This window comes from Pyrus communis, chromosome 10 (assembly GCF_041283825.1).
Source record: "Pyrus communis isolate YQ-2024b chromosome 10, ASM4128382v1, whole genome shotgun sequence".
In the NCBI taxonomy this organism is placed as follows: domain Eukaryota; kingdom Viridiplantae; phylum Streptophyta; class Magnoliopsida; order Rosales; family Rosaceae; genus Pyrus; species Pyrus communis.
Window position 1 is genome coordinate 1,967,890 of NC_142574.1, and position 16,632 is coordinate 1,984,521.

At 36.0% G+C, this 16,632-nt stretch overlaps 3 protein-coding genes across 3 annotated transcripts; 1 reads left to right on the forward strand and 2 right to left on the reverse strand.

The window, feature by feature from the left end:
• Positions 1-642: 642 nt before the first annotated feature.
• Positions 643-2,174, reverse strand: LOC148693344 (uncharacterized). Its single transcript, XM_088677117.1, has 4 exons — positions 1,928-2,174; positions 1,722-1,837; positions 1,135-1,557; positions 643-839 (listed from the first exon to the last, which is right to left on the reverse strand). The coding sequence occupies exons 1-4, from the start codon at positions 2,055-2,057 to the stop codon at positions 774-776; spliced, it is 735 nt and encodes a 244-aa protein (XP_088533243.1). The 5' UTR covers positions 2,058-2,174; the 3' UTR covers positions 643-773.
• A 4,024-nt stretch (positions 2,175-6,198) lies between these two features.
• LOC137728680 (Basic-leucine zipper (bZIP) transcription factor family protein) lies at positions 6,199-10,665 on the reverse strand. The gene is made up of 4 exons (XM_068467413.2): positions 9,733-10,665; positions 9,558-9,629; positions 8,125-8,154; positions 6,199-6,710 (listed from the first exon to the last, which is right to left on the reverse strand). Exons 1-4 carry the CDS (start codon positions 10,468-10,470, stop codon positions 6,630-6,632), a joined length of 921 nt encoding a protein of 306 aa, XP_068323514.2. The 5' UTR covers positions 10,471-10,665; the 3' UTR covers positions 6,199-6,629.
• A 3,371-nt stretch (positions 10,666-14,036) lies between these two features.
• LOC137727475 (UPF0496 protein At1g20180-like) lies at positions 14,037-16,163 on the forward strand. Its single transcript, XM_068466330.2, has 2 exons — positions 14,037-14,514; positions 14,957-16,163. Exons 1-2 carry the CDS (start codon positions 14,475-14,477, stop codon positions 16,012-16,014), a joined length of 1,098 nt encoding a protein of 365 aa, XP_068322431.1. The 5' UTR covers positions 14,037-14,474; the 3' UTR covers positions 16,015-16,163.
• The last annotated feature ends 469 nt before the right edge of the window (positions 16,164-16,632 follow it).

Here is a 16,632-nt window from a genome sequence, read left to right on the forward strand (position 1 = left end):
TCATTGATATTCTTAAGGGTGGAACCCCATTTGATAATGTTTTGGGTCTCACTATTGTATTTTTCACTTATTTTTTAGCTTAAATATTCTACTAAATATACATTTGTTGCTCAATAAATTGTAAAATCACTTCCAAATGTCTTATAAAGTTTTCTTTAATGCTCAAATTCATACTTAAACTATTGTTCAATTTATTTATTTTCACCTTCACCTCACCGTGAAGTTTTGAAATTAATGTAAGACTTTCCATTGGTATTTTTGAGGGTGGAAGCCCTTTTTGACAATGTTTTGGGCCTTACTACCATATTTTTCACTTATTCTTTTAGTTTTCGGCTTAATAATACATTTGTTGCTTAATAAACACTAAAACCGTTTCCAAATGCCTTATAAAGTTTTCTTTAATGCTCACGGAAAATATTTCGCGAAAATAAAAAATTTGCACTTTCACAAAAAAAACATGGATTAACAGTCACAATTTTTAATTGGTTTTGCAAATTCATACATAAATCATCGTTCAATCTATTTATTTTCATCTTCGTCTCACCGTGAAATTTTGAAAATTAAGGTAAGACTTTCCATTGAGATTCTTGAGGGTAGAACCCCTTTTTTTTCCTATGTTTTGGGCTTAATGCTCATGGAAAATATTTCACAAAAATAAAAAGTTTGTATTTTTAACAAAAATTGTGAGTGTTAAACAGGCTCGACGTACGCAGAATGAGGCAGGTCTAATGCACAACGACCATGTTCCTAATAAAATACATTCCCTTGCAGAATCAATTAACTACATGCACCAGGAATGAAATGAATACCTGCTTAAGTCTTGCCTGAGTCCGCCCAGCCTGCAATTAAAAAATAAAATTGTTACAAAAGTAACATAAAGTAGAAAAAAATTTACATACACTGATACTCATATACAATTTTCATGTATATTAATAATAACATATGCTTTGTAGCCATGCTTTACTAATCACTATTTTCTTATGTGCTAATTTTTTTTTTTTTTTTTGAAGAAATGAACACATTTTAATGCTTCAGTTGATGAAGAAGTAATAAGTAATAACCAACTACTTGATGCAAATTGAATGTTTGAGCATGTAACCAAAAACTAAAATAATCAACAAAGGAAATGGTTACCTGTCTCTGGTGGCCAGAGGTTGGTATAGGGCGTATTGTAGTTGAATCCACTTCACCAGTAGGCAAAGGAACAGCAGGATTACTGTTAATGAATGGGATTCCGCCGCCGCCGCCGCCTCCTTTATCTGTTACTGAAGAGCTTACGCTTGGTTGTGGGCTGGGAGCTACTGCCACTTGGCGAGGATGGAATGGCCATGGGAATACTGGAGATGGTGAAACTACTCCACCACCACCGGATTTCGGTGTTGGGGCCACGGTTGGAGGAAGCTGCAGAGAGATTCTTGAACTTGAACCGGAACTCTGCGGCGGCGGTGCGGAGGAGGAGGAGACTGTTATGGCCAGCTTTTGAGTGTTTTGGCATGTTTTGAGCAGAGAGCCATTGTTGAAGGCAAAGTAGAAGAAACCAGTGCGTGATGGGTGCCACTTTGCAATGTTACAAGAAAATTTTCATTCAGAAAACTCAGATCTTTGAGAAAATCACGACTTACCCAGATGAAAATTACTTGTTTTGAAGCTAATATACTGAAAACCCAGGTTCGAACACACAGAAAAACAGAGCCATTTTAGAGAGAGACAGAGAGAGATACCGTGAAGGAGGTGGAGTCAGGTTTGCTGAGAAGAGTGGCTTGAATGAAATTGCAGAGATCGAAGGCTCTTTGGTTCTGGAAAATGTAGAGGTTGTGCTGATACTTGTGCTTGAAAACTGAAAAATGCTCAAGAAAATATTGAATCAAAAACAAAGAAAATAAAGTTGTTGAATTTGTTTAGTTAATGACAAATGCAAAGTACTTACTGACGGAGTCTCCCACATGAACAGTTGGGTTTTTCCACTCTGAAACTCCATCAACTAGTATTGTGGTGGAGTGAGAATGCTGGAAGAGTAAAGAGAGCAAGCACACCAAGATGAGCATGGAGAACCTCATGGAGAGCTTCTCTTTTGAATTTTTTTGTCGCACACAAAGTATAAAGATGGTTTATTTAGATTACACACAGGTTTTCCAGTCCTTTGTACGCTTGCCCTTTATCTATCTCTGTGTCTAATCACTTATATAAAACGGCTTCACTTACACTACGGTGTTTGGAAACAATAATATAATAGTAGTTATAAGTATATATTTGTATGATAATATATTATTGAATCGGGATAATATCGTGACAGTGAACTTGTTTCATGTAAGTTGCTTTATTTTTAGCTATTTCGACCATGCTATTTTGGACCAATAATTTGAGACCACGTTTTCTAACTTTCTCACATGTCACTTTATCATTAATAAAAAATGTCATAATATTAGGGAGTAGATTCATTCTTTGAGCCATTGGAAAGATTTTTCATGTGCTGGCAACACGGCTTTGTATACCAAGTGTCATAATACAACTAATTAGATACTTGCAAAAAAGAATTTCCAATTATTTGTATTATAACACTTAGTGGTGATTCGGTATGGGATCCTAAACCGAAAATGGCATTCCGAATTCCAAACCAAAAATTTTCAGGATGGGAATTTGAAGACTAATCCCGAACTGAAATTTCGATATTCCCAATTTTCGGGATTCACGAAATATTTTCAGTATTTCGGGATTAGATTTTCGGTTTTGGGCTTATGGGTTGAAATATTTTTGGGCTATGAGGTATAATTTGGGCCTTTGGCCTAATTTTTTTTTTTTTTTCCAATTTTATATCAATTGAAATTTAAGCTTTTACCTCATACCAATTTGAAATTTCATACCAATCAAAAGACCATTTCATTCGTAACAAGTCAAACAGATGTTCCAAAGTTGTAAACTACTTAAATTTTATACTTCTATCTCTAATATAATCTATTATTAAACTACTTAAATTCAACATTCAACATGCAGCAACCAAAATAAATATATATGTATATATATATATATATATATATATATATATATATTTATTTTTTTTAGTTCGGTTCGGGATTCCCAAACAATTGAATATGTAATCTTGATTTATGTACCAAAAGGTTTGGGATCGATTTGGTATAGATCCCAAAAATTTTGGTATTATCAATTCGAAAATTTGTTGGTATGAGATCGAGATTTTTTTTAGTTTGATTTAGGATTTTCAGGATAAATTTCTAGCCCTAATAACACTTATATCAAGTTATATTTCTGACACACTTAAAAATTTCTCAGGCATAGACAAAGGAAGTGTGTTTTTTAAAATGTTGAAAGAGGAGTGTAAGCGCAAGCATGGAGACCGGTAAAATGTCGGTAGTGGTTTGCTTTTTCCATATGAAGAGTCTGAATGGATGACAGACATATATATGGTCTCACAGTAAAAGGCTGAATCATTTTGTTGGTATAAAAAGCCCTTTTAAAGAATAAATATTTAAAGAAAAAGAAAAAGAGAGGATTAAAAAAAAAAAAAAAAAAAGAGTGAGAAAGAGAAGGGGTCTTTTGGGTGGCTCTGATGGTTAATGATGGAGATTATTATTCTAAAATGATTAGCTCCTTGATTATGAACCTGCAGTCTGTATTTTTTCAATCCAAATAAATTAATGTCTTGGGAGGTGGAGGACTGCAAATCACTTTCTTTTAGGATTTTTCTTTTAATTTCTTTTTTATTCAATCCATAAATAATGTAATTAGCTCATACTTTGATACATAAAATAATTTTAAGGGAATAAAATCTTTAAAGCTCTTTCTTTTCTTTTAATATTTGATCCTTTTTGGTAAACATATTGCTTGCTGCCATGTTTTTCGACGTTGCAAAGACAAATGGAAAGCAACTTCTCCTTACCAGTTATAAGGAACTTTATAGGTTTGTTGAACTCAAAATTTTATCAAACACCCCCTATAGCCTTGATGAAATTTATATTTTGGTATCAGGAGAAACTACTTAGGTCTGTAGTGTTCTTGTTTGTTCTTCGACATTGCAATAAAGTGGTGTATTTGGGTTTAAAGAAAAAATGTGTGTTTCAATGAGATACTTGGGAGCCAATTTGTCTCATTTTTTACTTCCTCCCTTCGTAGATACGAAGAAAGAGGTATTGTTGAAACCAAATTTGCTATAACAATAAACTTTTAAATTCATATTCTTCAAAATATATTTTTCTGTGAAAAATCTATTATAATTCATTTTAAACACTTGTAATTAACGATTTAAAACCTAAATTTAAAGATATTTGAATTTAATAGTGATTACTCAAATAAAGTAAATAATTTGGAATAGGGAAATACAATACCACGGTACTGATTCTCTCCCAGATGTACTTAAATCGTTATATCTATTTATTTTCACCTTCGCCTTACCATGAAGTTTTGAAAATTAAGGTAAGACTTTCCATTGATATTCTTAAGGGTGGAACCCCATTTGATAATGTTTTGGGTCTCACTATTGTATTTTTCACTTATTTTTTAGTTTTTGGCTTAAATATTCTACTAAATATACATTTGTTGCTCAATAAATTGTAAAATCACTTCCAAATGTCTTATAAAGTTTTCTTTAATGCTCAAATTCATACTTAAACTATTGTTCAATCTATTTATTTTCACATTCACCTCACCGTGAAGTTTTGAAATTAATGTAAGACTTTCCATTGGTATTTTTGAGGGTGGAAGCCCCTTTCTGACAATGTTTTGGGCCTCATTACCATATTTTTCACTTATTCTTTTAATTTTCGGCTTAATAATACATTTGTTGCTCAATAAACCCTAAAACTGTTTCCAAATGCCTTATAAAGTTTTCTTTAATGCTCACGGAAAATATTTCGCGAAAATAAAAAATTTGCACTTTCACAAAAAAAACATGGATTAACGGTCACAATTTTTAGTTGGTTTTGCAAATTCATACATAAATCATCGTTCAATCTATTTATTTTCACCTTCGTCTCACCGTGAAATTTTGAAAATTAAGGTAAGACTTTCCATTGAGATTCTTGAGGGTAGAACCCCTTTTTTTTCCTATGTTTTGGGGTTCGCTACTATATTTTTCACTTACTTTTTTAGTTTTTTTTTTCTTTCGGCTTAAATATACATTTGTTGCTCAATAAACCATGACACTGATTCCAAATGGATTATGAGTTTTCTTCATGCTCACGGAAAATATTTCGCAAAAATAAAAAGTTTGTATTTTTAACAAAAATTGTGGATGTTAAACAGGCTTGACGTACGCAGAATGAGGCAGGTCTAATGCACAAGAAGGTGGCCTCCGCTCACAAAAAATGGCGTGGGCTTCTGGCACGCAAAACATGACTGCTTTGTGCAAGAAAAACGAGGCACACAGAACGAGACGAGAATCGCACAAATCGAGATGCCTTAAGAAGTATGAAACAAATTAAGTGGTTCAGTTTTACACTCTCAACTGAGCGATCTTCAATGACATGATCGACTTAAAAGATATGAAAGGAAAAACATTTCCTCTGTTTAGATATACACCAAGGTTTTGCTTACATCTTCCTATCCGCACACGATTTTGCGCACGCGAGATGCCTTTTTGTAAGCAAGTTGAAACCGCCGTATCAATTGCATTAAGTGCACTTTTCTTTCTTAACCGGGGGGGGGGGGGTATCATTCTCCCTTTCGAACTAAGAGACCAATTTTTATGATACACTATGATAGCAATGAATTATAATGCCAAAAATTTAGCGCTAATCCATCGGTTGACTAAACATTTTCAACAGCTTATGGGTTCAAATATAATTTCCCGGGGAAAATTCTGGAGATAATCAATGCATGACACTGCAAAATTTATTAGTCGGATGCGTGTTCAAGAATTCAAGAGAATCTAGCAAGTGGATGTGATTCACTTAAAAGGCAATCTTCATTTATGTAGAGATAACTCCTGTCTGTCTACGAATAGGAAGCCATAAAATGATGAACTAATGAACAAAGATATTTCAGCTAGGTTTCTCCTCGAAAACACGAACAAGGATATTAATGAACTTACATCGATGAAACACGAAATCAGTACTACTAATCAATTTCTAATTTTACTTCTATAATTCTGAATTACAACAGCAATAAGTTCATTAAAAAGGAAATATAGTCTCGCCGTAAACAGAAATACATGCATATAAATCGATATTCGCTAGCAAGAAACTATAATGCAAGGTCATCTTTATATAAACATAGCACTAAAGATTAATCTTCATATATTTCCGGAAAGGTGTCATAAGCCATCTAAACATAATAAGCTAATTCTGGATCCCGATCCTCTACTTCACCCTTAAATCAATAATCGGGGGAAAAGAGGCTTTCATCACCTCTTAACTACATACTTAATAAGGCTCTCTACTTCTATCTCCCTCATCGACGCCATCTTTTCCTAATTAAGTAATGACCTTCGTTACTTGAGTTGCAATCTCTCTCAAAAAACAAACCACGAACCACGGTAGCTCTTAAAAATGATAATATCATCAGGTTGAATTATCCACTTTGGACAATCAGATTCCAAGTCGAATACTTCCATACTTTTTCCTCCTAGGTCTTGAAACGATTTTGGTTTCCACGTCACACATCAAGCATATACATTCTTACCACTGCAATGAGCGAACTCTCTGGAGCACACGGGGTGGTCTTCGCTTCTCCACAACCGGAATAATGTTTTCCATTAGCTGCAACAAATATACACAAGGTCAAATGGATAATAGCAAACAACGATTACAACCACCGTCCCTCATCTTCCAAAATCCTATCCCTCTGGATAAAATGTTCAACTAACCTCGCTTATGGGCCAAACTGAAATGAAAAATCATCAATTACCAAAAATTTCAAAACGGGCAACTGTATTATTTTCTTCCTTGTACATGGAAGTCTATAGGAACTTGTTTTCTTGTCTAATTACATTACCACATGCAAATATAAATGGAAGTCTACAGTGAACCCAAAACTTAAATTAAATAGAGGACCTCAACCGTATACTTTTGGGAGAGAAATGTTCCTATTTGTAATCATATTTATCATTGTCAAACTTTCCTATTTTCTTCCCTTGTGGACGTAGGCAAAGACCCAACCATGCATATTATTTACATGTTCTGTCAAGCATGAAAATCGATCCCCTCAAAGGTTGGAGATATGCTTGGCTAAGGTAAACTGCTAGGTAATAAGTACACTAAACATAATTCCAATTGATACGCTTATATCTAAGTTAACAAAGTCTATGCCAGTTATCAAATTATAAAATGAAACAAATTTGTAACAATTGGTGTATGCAAAAGTTCTGAGTTATATACATCAAAACAAATTTTTTTTTTTTTAATAATTTAATTTTTTTAAAAATAATTTATATGCATCAAAACAATGTTTAACCTTACACAATGCATTCATGCTATATCTGCCTGAATCATGTACTGCCTGCTAGACGGTGCCTTAAATTGCACTCTACATTCATAAGACTTTGCATTGGATTATCATGATTCCAAATATCATTAATATTTTTGTTTCTGTTTGTTTACTGGGAGGAGGGTGGATATTCTTGTAGAATGTAAAGAATTTAGACTGTATATTAAAAAAAACGTAACTAAGGGTCAAGTTTTTTATTTTGGGAATGACAGATGATTATATACAGACTATATTATAGCTCGGCAAGAAATTCAGAATATACAAAAGTCACAGATGTCGAGCGTTGAGAGGCCATATAAACTCCATTAATATTTCAAGATAAACCAACGCCTCCACCAGGGAGACATGAGAAAATTTCATATCTAAAATCTAAACATGCCACATCTATGGCTGCAAGTTATAATCAACAATAAGGGTTATTAGAGTAGAAATCTAGTTTTCTTTACCTCTTCAGGCATAAGTACGAAACAATGGAGATAATACTTATTTGGGTGCACTGGAGAAAAAGTTGTATAATTTTCCATGTAATTTTCTATAATATCTGCCTCATATTGTATTTTTCACTTCATCAAATTTGTTGTTTCTTATCCAAAAAGAAGATCACCGTATGCCAACGACCATGTTCCTAATAAAATACAATCCCTTGCAGAATCAATTCACTACATGCACCAGGAATGAAATGAATACCTGCTTAAGTCTTGCCTGAGTCCGCCCAGCCTGCAATTAAAAAATAAAATTGTTACAAAATAAAATATGAAAAAAATGTTAAGGCAACCAAGGAGAGCAAGTAAAACATACACCTCTCAATTTGGTGGCATGTTTAGATATTACTACAGTTAGTCAGTTTTTTGGGCTTGGGAATCTGTTTGCCTGACCGGTTAGGCCTCTGGCACTATTTGTTGTACTTAGTGAAGGCTTTGCAGTTTGTTCTTAATAAAGTTCCTTCTTTCAGAAGAAAAACAGGTAAAATGCAGACAAAAAAGTGCAAGGTCTTAACATCAACTCGAAAACCAAAACACCAAAATTAGATAACTTTAAAAGGAAATGATTTAGCTCCTACGCACACTCATGAACCAAGCATCATGCACAAATACAAGAAATCCAAACCCATCCTCATTTTAAACCAATATGCAGACAAAAAAAGGGGCAACTGAACCAACCAGCCAATTATTAAATGTTCAAATTGGCTTGTCTGATCTTTTACAAGCTCAAACTTATAAAACAAGCCAAAAATCTTGTTCGCAACTGGCTAATTAAGTTTCCAAGGAAGCTTGAACATGTTAAAAAACAGACAGGGTTGAATATCTGTCTCCTGGGTTAAGAAAATGTTTAAAATTTCATACGATATAATGGATTGAACTCATTTGCCCGACTTGAACTCATGTTGTAATGGATTGAACATGCTAAATGACGTAGTCAAGTACTTAAATCATTTATCTCTACACTTTGCAAACAAAACATTAAAGTATACACTTCAGTGGTTTCATATGCACGTATTCATATACACTACATGAATATCTACATATATTCATAAGATTTATATAAAAATATTCTAACTTATAATCCTTAGTGAAGCCTCTTATTCATGAAGCTTGGTCATGAAACATTACTTCAGCTTGGGTTAACTATCAGGCTAACTAACTAATCAAGCCAAGCCCGACAGGTTTGTTCAATTGCAGCACTGCTGACAAATGATAATGAAGTCTTCAATGGGATGAAACAAAGCAAAGGAACTATATTTGCTTAAAGTATGACTACATACTGCTTTATACGCAATAGAAGTGGAATTTCATCACAGCATACGAACACAGTAGTCAGACAAGTCAAATCAAATTGGTGACCGTTTGGAGTTGCATATTTGTAATTGACAAAACGTTTGCAACCTCAGACAATGAGACAAGTGAAAGGAAAAGTCGTTTTGTTGGAAAATTTAACAAAGTAACAAACTGTCATAAATATACTGAATGCTGATTGCGACTCAAACACAGCTCATTTTGGCCCCAAACTCTAATGCTACCAAAGTACTAAACTTCTACTACCATTTCATAGTGGAAAAGTGCATTTCTCACTTTCGGCGGCCAACTACAGTCTAAAGCACATTAGATTCATAATTCGATTACCTGTTCTTTCAAAAGCTGCTCGTTTTCCTCCTCTAACCGGACTGCCAATGACTCCAATTCAACTTGATAAGCCTAAAATCCAAAAACCCCACAATCAGAAAAGTACAAATAAGCATGAAAGAACAAACAAAAGAAATATCACATACACCATTTCATCAAAAACCCAATTCCACACCTGCTTTCTCTCTCTGGACCTGGCCGCCGATTCCCGGTTCTTGATCATCCTTCTCTGTCTCTGCTGCGCCGCCTTATCCATCGGCTCCATAACGGCGCGCCCCCTCTTCCGTCTCCGCACTTCTCCTCCACTCCCAGCAGGGTCCGGCCCATTTCCAAACCCGACTATCGACCCTTCAACCTTATCAATCGACCCGAACGGGCTGAGCGGGATCTGATCGAAGGAAAACACTCCGCTGCTCAATCTCTCCGTCTCGGGCGGCGGCGGCGCAAGCGGAAAATCCTTAATGTCGTTCTCTTCCACGGCCCCGGCCCGAGCCAAAAAGTCCTCCAGAGTCATCATCTCATCGGGAACCTCCTCTTTACACTCCTTCCGACATTCGCCGGACACAATTTCCCGCCAAACTTCGTCAACGGTCTTCGGCGGCGGCGCAGTGGAGCTATTAATTTCTGCGGAGGAGTCGAGTAGGGTAATTTGGGCGTTGAAGAGGGTGGCGTCGGTCATAGGGGTGGGGTTGGAGTCGTAGAGGAGGCCGTCAACGGTCATGGAGCTGATTGGAAGGGCCGGCGTCGTACTAGTGTTGCTGTTCTGGTAGTTGTTTAGGGATTGGGGGTGCGCAGAGGAGGAAGACGGGTGTGCAGTGGTGGTGGTGGGCTTGGGCTTTGTAGCGGAGGAGAAATTGGAAGAAGGGCGTCGGGAGAGATCCGAGTTTCGTGATCTCGACGACAACGACGACATTACTTCGACGACACCATCTCTTCCGTCGCTGATTTCTCAGGCCCCTCGGACTCTGTCCGCTCTCTTTCTCTCTCTAGAATCACTCTCTCTTTCTCTCTCTAGAATTGGAACTTTTAGGGTTCTGATCCGGTGTTTTGTTGGGATCAGGCCCCGGTCCGAAGCACGGTGAGAAGAAGCCTTTTCAACGAGCGAAGCGAAGCAGTTTTTCACATCCCAGAACCTTTTTTGGTTCGGATATTTTGGTGGGACCAATTATCTAATACAAACCGAGTACCGAGATTATGATTGCATGGTTTCGTGGGTCCCAGTGGGACTTACGTAGGCCCCACAGAATAGCGCAATCGGACTGGCGGGTGTAGGGGACATGTGTGGGGTCGCGTGGTAGATGAGTTTAGCCGGATGCCTGGAGTATGGTTGTTGACCCGGCCGCAGTCAGGGATTGCTATCGTCACGGACGGCAGGGACGGCTGTGATGTAAGGTTGTGTGGTGTCGTGAGCAGATTGGTGAGTTGAATTGTACATATTCGTCCAGCATGGCATGGGCTGGGAGGGGTCAATGAAGCAAATTTGGCCCAGGCCCAATTATGATTTTTTTTTCCTTCGTATTCTAATAGCTCGTTTACTAATTCGTAATTAGAATTGAAGGAATTAAAGTGAAGAGGAATTAAATTGACAAGGTGTTGGAAGCTGGTGGAGTCCAAATCAGATTGGTGTTTACGACTATCAAATCTATTAACTTGATCGTCAAAGAGTTTTTTACTGATACCATACTCTTGCCTAGACCTTTTTACGATATTTACTGTGTCTTGCAGGTTGTGCATGAGTCGAACCATCAGCTTTGGCAACGCGCAGATTTTGGTTCAACAATTGGTATTTTTATTTTGAGAGAACTTTCGGTCTCCCGTTGAATGAGTATCTAACACCATGAATGCTGATGGAGGCTTGTATCCAACCCTGCAGCTAGAAACACTGCAAGCAATCCCGTGGATTGCTTGCAGTGCTTCTATCTTTGTCAATAAAAACAAAGGAAGAAAACATAAAAAAAGAAAGAGAAATTAATAGTTATAAACTTGTACGCAATAATTAAGCATATATATGGGGGACAAATGCCAAACGAAGTGCATGAGATATGCATGATCCCCTCCATCACATATTGTTCAGCTATCCACGTTAATTCATCGCTCTCTCTCTCTCTCTCTCTCTCTCTCTCTCTCTCTCTCTCTCTTATTTAGAGGTTGAGTACGTTATGAAATCTTTCTTGCATGCATGGACTTCTTCGTTAGGATATATCTTATCTCTGCATTATTAACCTGTAAACTGCTGTACCAGATGTCATCAAAATAATGACTCCACGTAATCCTTGTTTCATATTAAATTGCATCTGGTAAACCACATGATGTGGTGATAAATTAAGACTTCATGATAAAAAAATTTAAAAAGATGACTAATTATCAACTACCGCATCATGTAATTTACAAAATATGGTTTGAAAATATCGTTTCTCTAGCATTATCCTATGTGTTTATGAGATGCATATCTCTTAAGGCACAAAAGCAATATTTGTTAGCGGTGTTCGATCTAACGTGTACCTTAATCGACAGATTTCAGGTTTGCCTGCCGACCTACCTTGATGAAGCCTCAACTCCCCCATTCAATTGAATCACAACCTACTCGTATTATGTCAGCTCAATGCTTTTTTCCCCTCCATGTTTGTTTTAATATCGGTTATGCCCCTTATACCACACTAGAAGTTCCTCCGGCCAAATTTTTTACACGTATATTTTTGGCATTTGATGTTTGGACAAATACTTTTGGCATCAGTAACTATCCATTTTCTAATATGCTCTTCTTTCCTGCGAGGGTTTCAATCATTTCAGGTGCTTAATGGTCAATGCTGTAATGCATGGGTTTTTTTTTTTGCTAGTTGAGATTAAGAGATAAACAAGCTGCACATGATATAGGGTCTTTATTGGTTTCAAATTAATGGATCAGGAATGCTATATCTCTCTCTAGGGTTTTTTGAGATTTCGAGAATTTGTAGAAATGTAAGTTTACTGGGAAAATATTTCTGTGGAAGCGATGGCTTTCATTCATTCCTTTCACGTATATATATTACAGACTTTACAGTCCTATGGAAATAATGAAACAACTATATATACTTACTTATCAACATTTACATTTGAATTGGATGATAAGAAACGGAACTAAGTGATAGAATTCACTTTGACTTGGACTCTTGCTTAATAGATTTCAAGCATTTTTTTTTTTTTTTTTGAGTTGAACGATAACGTTAGTAGGTTAGAAGTTAATTATTAAGAGAAAGGAGAGTTAGTGGGGATCAAACCGGCCCGCACCAAGGTGCATAGGTTTGAATGCCTTTCACCATTGTTGTAAAGTGCCATCTGCAGACTTCAAGCAATTCTTGTTTCTACACTATAACGACAATTTGTCTTTTTTTTTATTTAAAAAAAAAAATCTTTTTAAAATTGGTTAAACATAGTTGATGTTAAAGTACTTCCAAAAACATCGACCAAAGTATGCAAAAGGCTACCAAACAGGCTTTATTGTTTTCTTCCACGGTACGAGACCAAGTATTAGTAATTGGAATATGAAACCAAATTTATTGCCGAGTAATTAACGAACCATCTTACAATTAGTGGCTCTCATATACAGGAGTTTCTTGAGGACTATGATTTCTCAATAACTAATTAATTAGGTACATACATCTACGTACCATAAATTTCTATAACATAGGTCATTTACTAAATTGATCCTAAAGTCAAATAGAGATAATACTTCCATTAAAATAAAAACGGTCAGAAGATTAGTTTAAATAGTGCAATTTTTAACAAAGGGAAATAACTGGTGGCAATCCATTTTTTTTCTTCTGAAACTACTGAGCCACTTGTTGTGGTTAAATAGTGCAAATTTTTAGTTAAAACAAGAAGATAAATGCCAAGACTCTCAAAGTGGGGCTGTGTCCTCTCTGACACTTCACAGTTTAACTTTAATTTTCATACAAATATCATAAAATATTGTGTAAAAACACATAAGGTGGTAGAGAGTCTCGAAAGTCCCACTTTTTAAAAAGTTTCCTTAACATTTCTCTTAGAAGGATTTATATACGAAATAAAAAAGTATTGATTACAGATGACGAAAATGTGACAATGATGGATTGCTAATGATTTGGGGATCTCGTATTTTCATCCATGACTCAAAACATAAAAAGCATAGCAAGACATCGACGATTGAGTTTAAAGTTTGGCGATAGCCCATGCAAACATCAAAGAGGTGCCTTTATTCTTAGTTATGCACGTAAACCTTCTGACCTGAATTTGTTTATATCTAGTTAACTAAAACTCTATATAGATATCTGAGAATATTCATCAATCTTAAAGGGTTCAATGGTAATTTTCATGCCCCAAATCGAGGGGTTGCGATGTTATGTGCTTGTAGGCTTCGATCAGCTGCCCCCCTGATACTCCACTAGGTTAAGAAAGAGACGGTGTAAGACGGTGTAAGTAATCATATAAAGTTATATATATATAGCTGTAAGTAAGAAGAAAATATACATAAAGACAATAAAGAGGGGCCAAAGGAGGATTTTCAGGTGCAAAAAAGGTCCTGAAGAGGGAAAGGCTCTTCAGCAAATGTAGCATTTGAAGCTTGCAAACAACTTGGAGAAGTTCTCTCTTTCTCTCTCTCTCTCTCTCTCTCTCTCTCTCTCTCTCTCTCTCTCGTATGAGATTACGGCGTGAACTACAATCCTTAAACAGACTTTTAGAGGCTTTATTAAAGCAAAGATATATGAACAAACTAACTAGCTAGAAAGTTGAATAGCTACCTCATTCATTGTTCTTTCTTTCAAGGTTTTTATATGGTGGGGTTATGAGTTCGACATCATTTATAGATCTCTCCTTTAAGATTTGGGAGCTACCTCATCCTCGTAGCCTACATAAGATCGACATCAACTTTGTTCTTCTAAATTAAAGATCGACCTAAAGATGTGGGCAAAACTTAGAGCTTCTTCAAATATTGCAAAGGGTATGTATATCTTCATCTCTTTTTTCCCTTTATATGTGTGTGTATTTTCTTTTTTGTGTTCTATGCCATATTACTCTAAGCTCTGGGTTAACAGATCTAAAAGAGAGAACTCCATAGCATGTGGTTTGCCATGTTGCCTGTTGGATTTTTTGCATGTGAAAACTAACTGGTTACCAATTGTTTTGAGAATAATATGTACCTATCTTGTATCTATATATGTCGGGAAAGAAATAAGACATCAACTTGAAGTTTTAGCAGAAAGAGGAAAGTGATCTTTCTAGGGTTCTCTTGTTATTATCATTCTCAATTATTGCTACACTTGTCATGATAAATCTCTTTTGAGAAATACACCGCATGATAGTTTGGTAGCACTTTCTATATTTCGCAAGCATAAGATGATCTTCATATATATGGATTACCAATTTTGGATTATCGTTTTCAGGGAAAGAAGTGAGAAGGCAAGTTCGTAAAAGCTTCAATCTAAACGAGGAGTACCTAAGTGCATTTAGAACGAAATCCTATGCAGACTTCTTCAACAAAGCTCAGTTGCTTGTAAACGAGCCATCATCGTCTCCATTGAATTACAATCATGATCACAAACTGACAGAAGTCCTCCTAGAACCTGGTCAAGAAGCCATTCCAGATATCCTTGAATCGGCAATTCTTTCGAAGGTACCTAAGTTGAAAGGCCTTATGCTCAACTTCTTTGACATAAGTGCTGAAGCCTCAAAAATATGCAGCCACCTCTTAAAAAGCATCAACCATGTCCAATCCAGTTACCACTTTGTTCAACAAGAACTTGATAAATTTGAAGACTACTCACCGGACAAAATCAAATCCATTATTTCGGAGCTAAACTTGCTCATACTTCAAAACAACATTAACCCTTTTTCAAACCCTAATAACCATGACTTTGAGCTCATTCATGAAAAGTACTCGTCGGTTTTGCACCACCTAAAGTCGATGAGGAAAAAGGTGTCGCGGAAGATTAAGCTCATTAAATGTTTCAAAAAGGCGACTGGGATTTGCATAACAGCAGCTTGTAGTTTGATTGCTATAACCGCTGTTGTTTTAGTAGCACATACTCTCACTGCCTTGCTCATGGGGCCAGCTCTCATCAGCTTCCCATTTAAGAGCTTCAAGAAAACACTGAGTAGCATTCCATTTTTGAGAAGTAGGATTCTTACCAAAGTTGGAGAACAACTTGATGTGGCAGCCAAAGGGACTTATGTTTTGAATAGGGATTTTGACACGATGAGCCGACTTGTGGCAAGGCTTCATGATGAGGTTGAACACAACAAGGCGATGATCCGGTTCTGCTTGGAGAGGAGAGAGGATAAGTTTTCGTTGCAAGTTGTGAAGGAGCTTAAGAAAACTGATGTTGGATTCAGGAAGCAAGTGGAAGAGCTTCGAGAGCATTTGTATTTGTGTCTTGTAACAATCAATAGAGCTAGAGCTTTGGTGATCAAGGAGATGACAAAATCTTGTGTAGAAAATTGAATTAGAAGTTTAGGAGGGTAGCCATTTAAAAAGGCCTTGTACAGTATAATATTTCATATTCTGTAAAATATACGACTATACACAATTTGTATGATGACCAAGAACCTATAAGATTTACAAGGAAAGAAAAATGTTTGTTATGTTGTGTATTCATTCCTTGTTTTGTTCTCCTATAATTGGCGTTTAAAAAACAGATTTCAGTTACTTTTTTCATTCGAACCTTCTTGATGATTGAAATCATCTAATTTCTAGATCACCTGTTAATGATGAACTTTAAAAAAAATTAACCAAATTAGAAATCGTTTAATTGGTTGATTAACATTGTCAAAATTTGTGAGAATTTTTTAATCATATGCGCTACTCGTACCTAATAGATTTTTAATCAGGCGTGCTAGGCTCGACTTACAAATTTATATTTTATTTTTTGATATTTTTATTTGCCAAGGTACTTTTTCTATGCACAAAGTTGAAATAACAGTCAAATAAAAAGTCTAAAATTGAATAGAAATTTGCAAGTACCGCCTATACAGCGTGAATAAAATCAATGCATCAAGGCATGCAGGGACGTTCTTCAGAGGAGTTGAGATGGCTTCATCCCCCAATGGGTTATTCAAACTC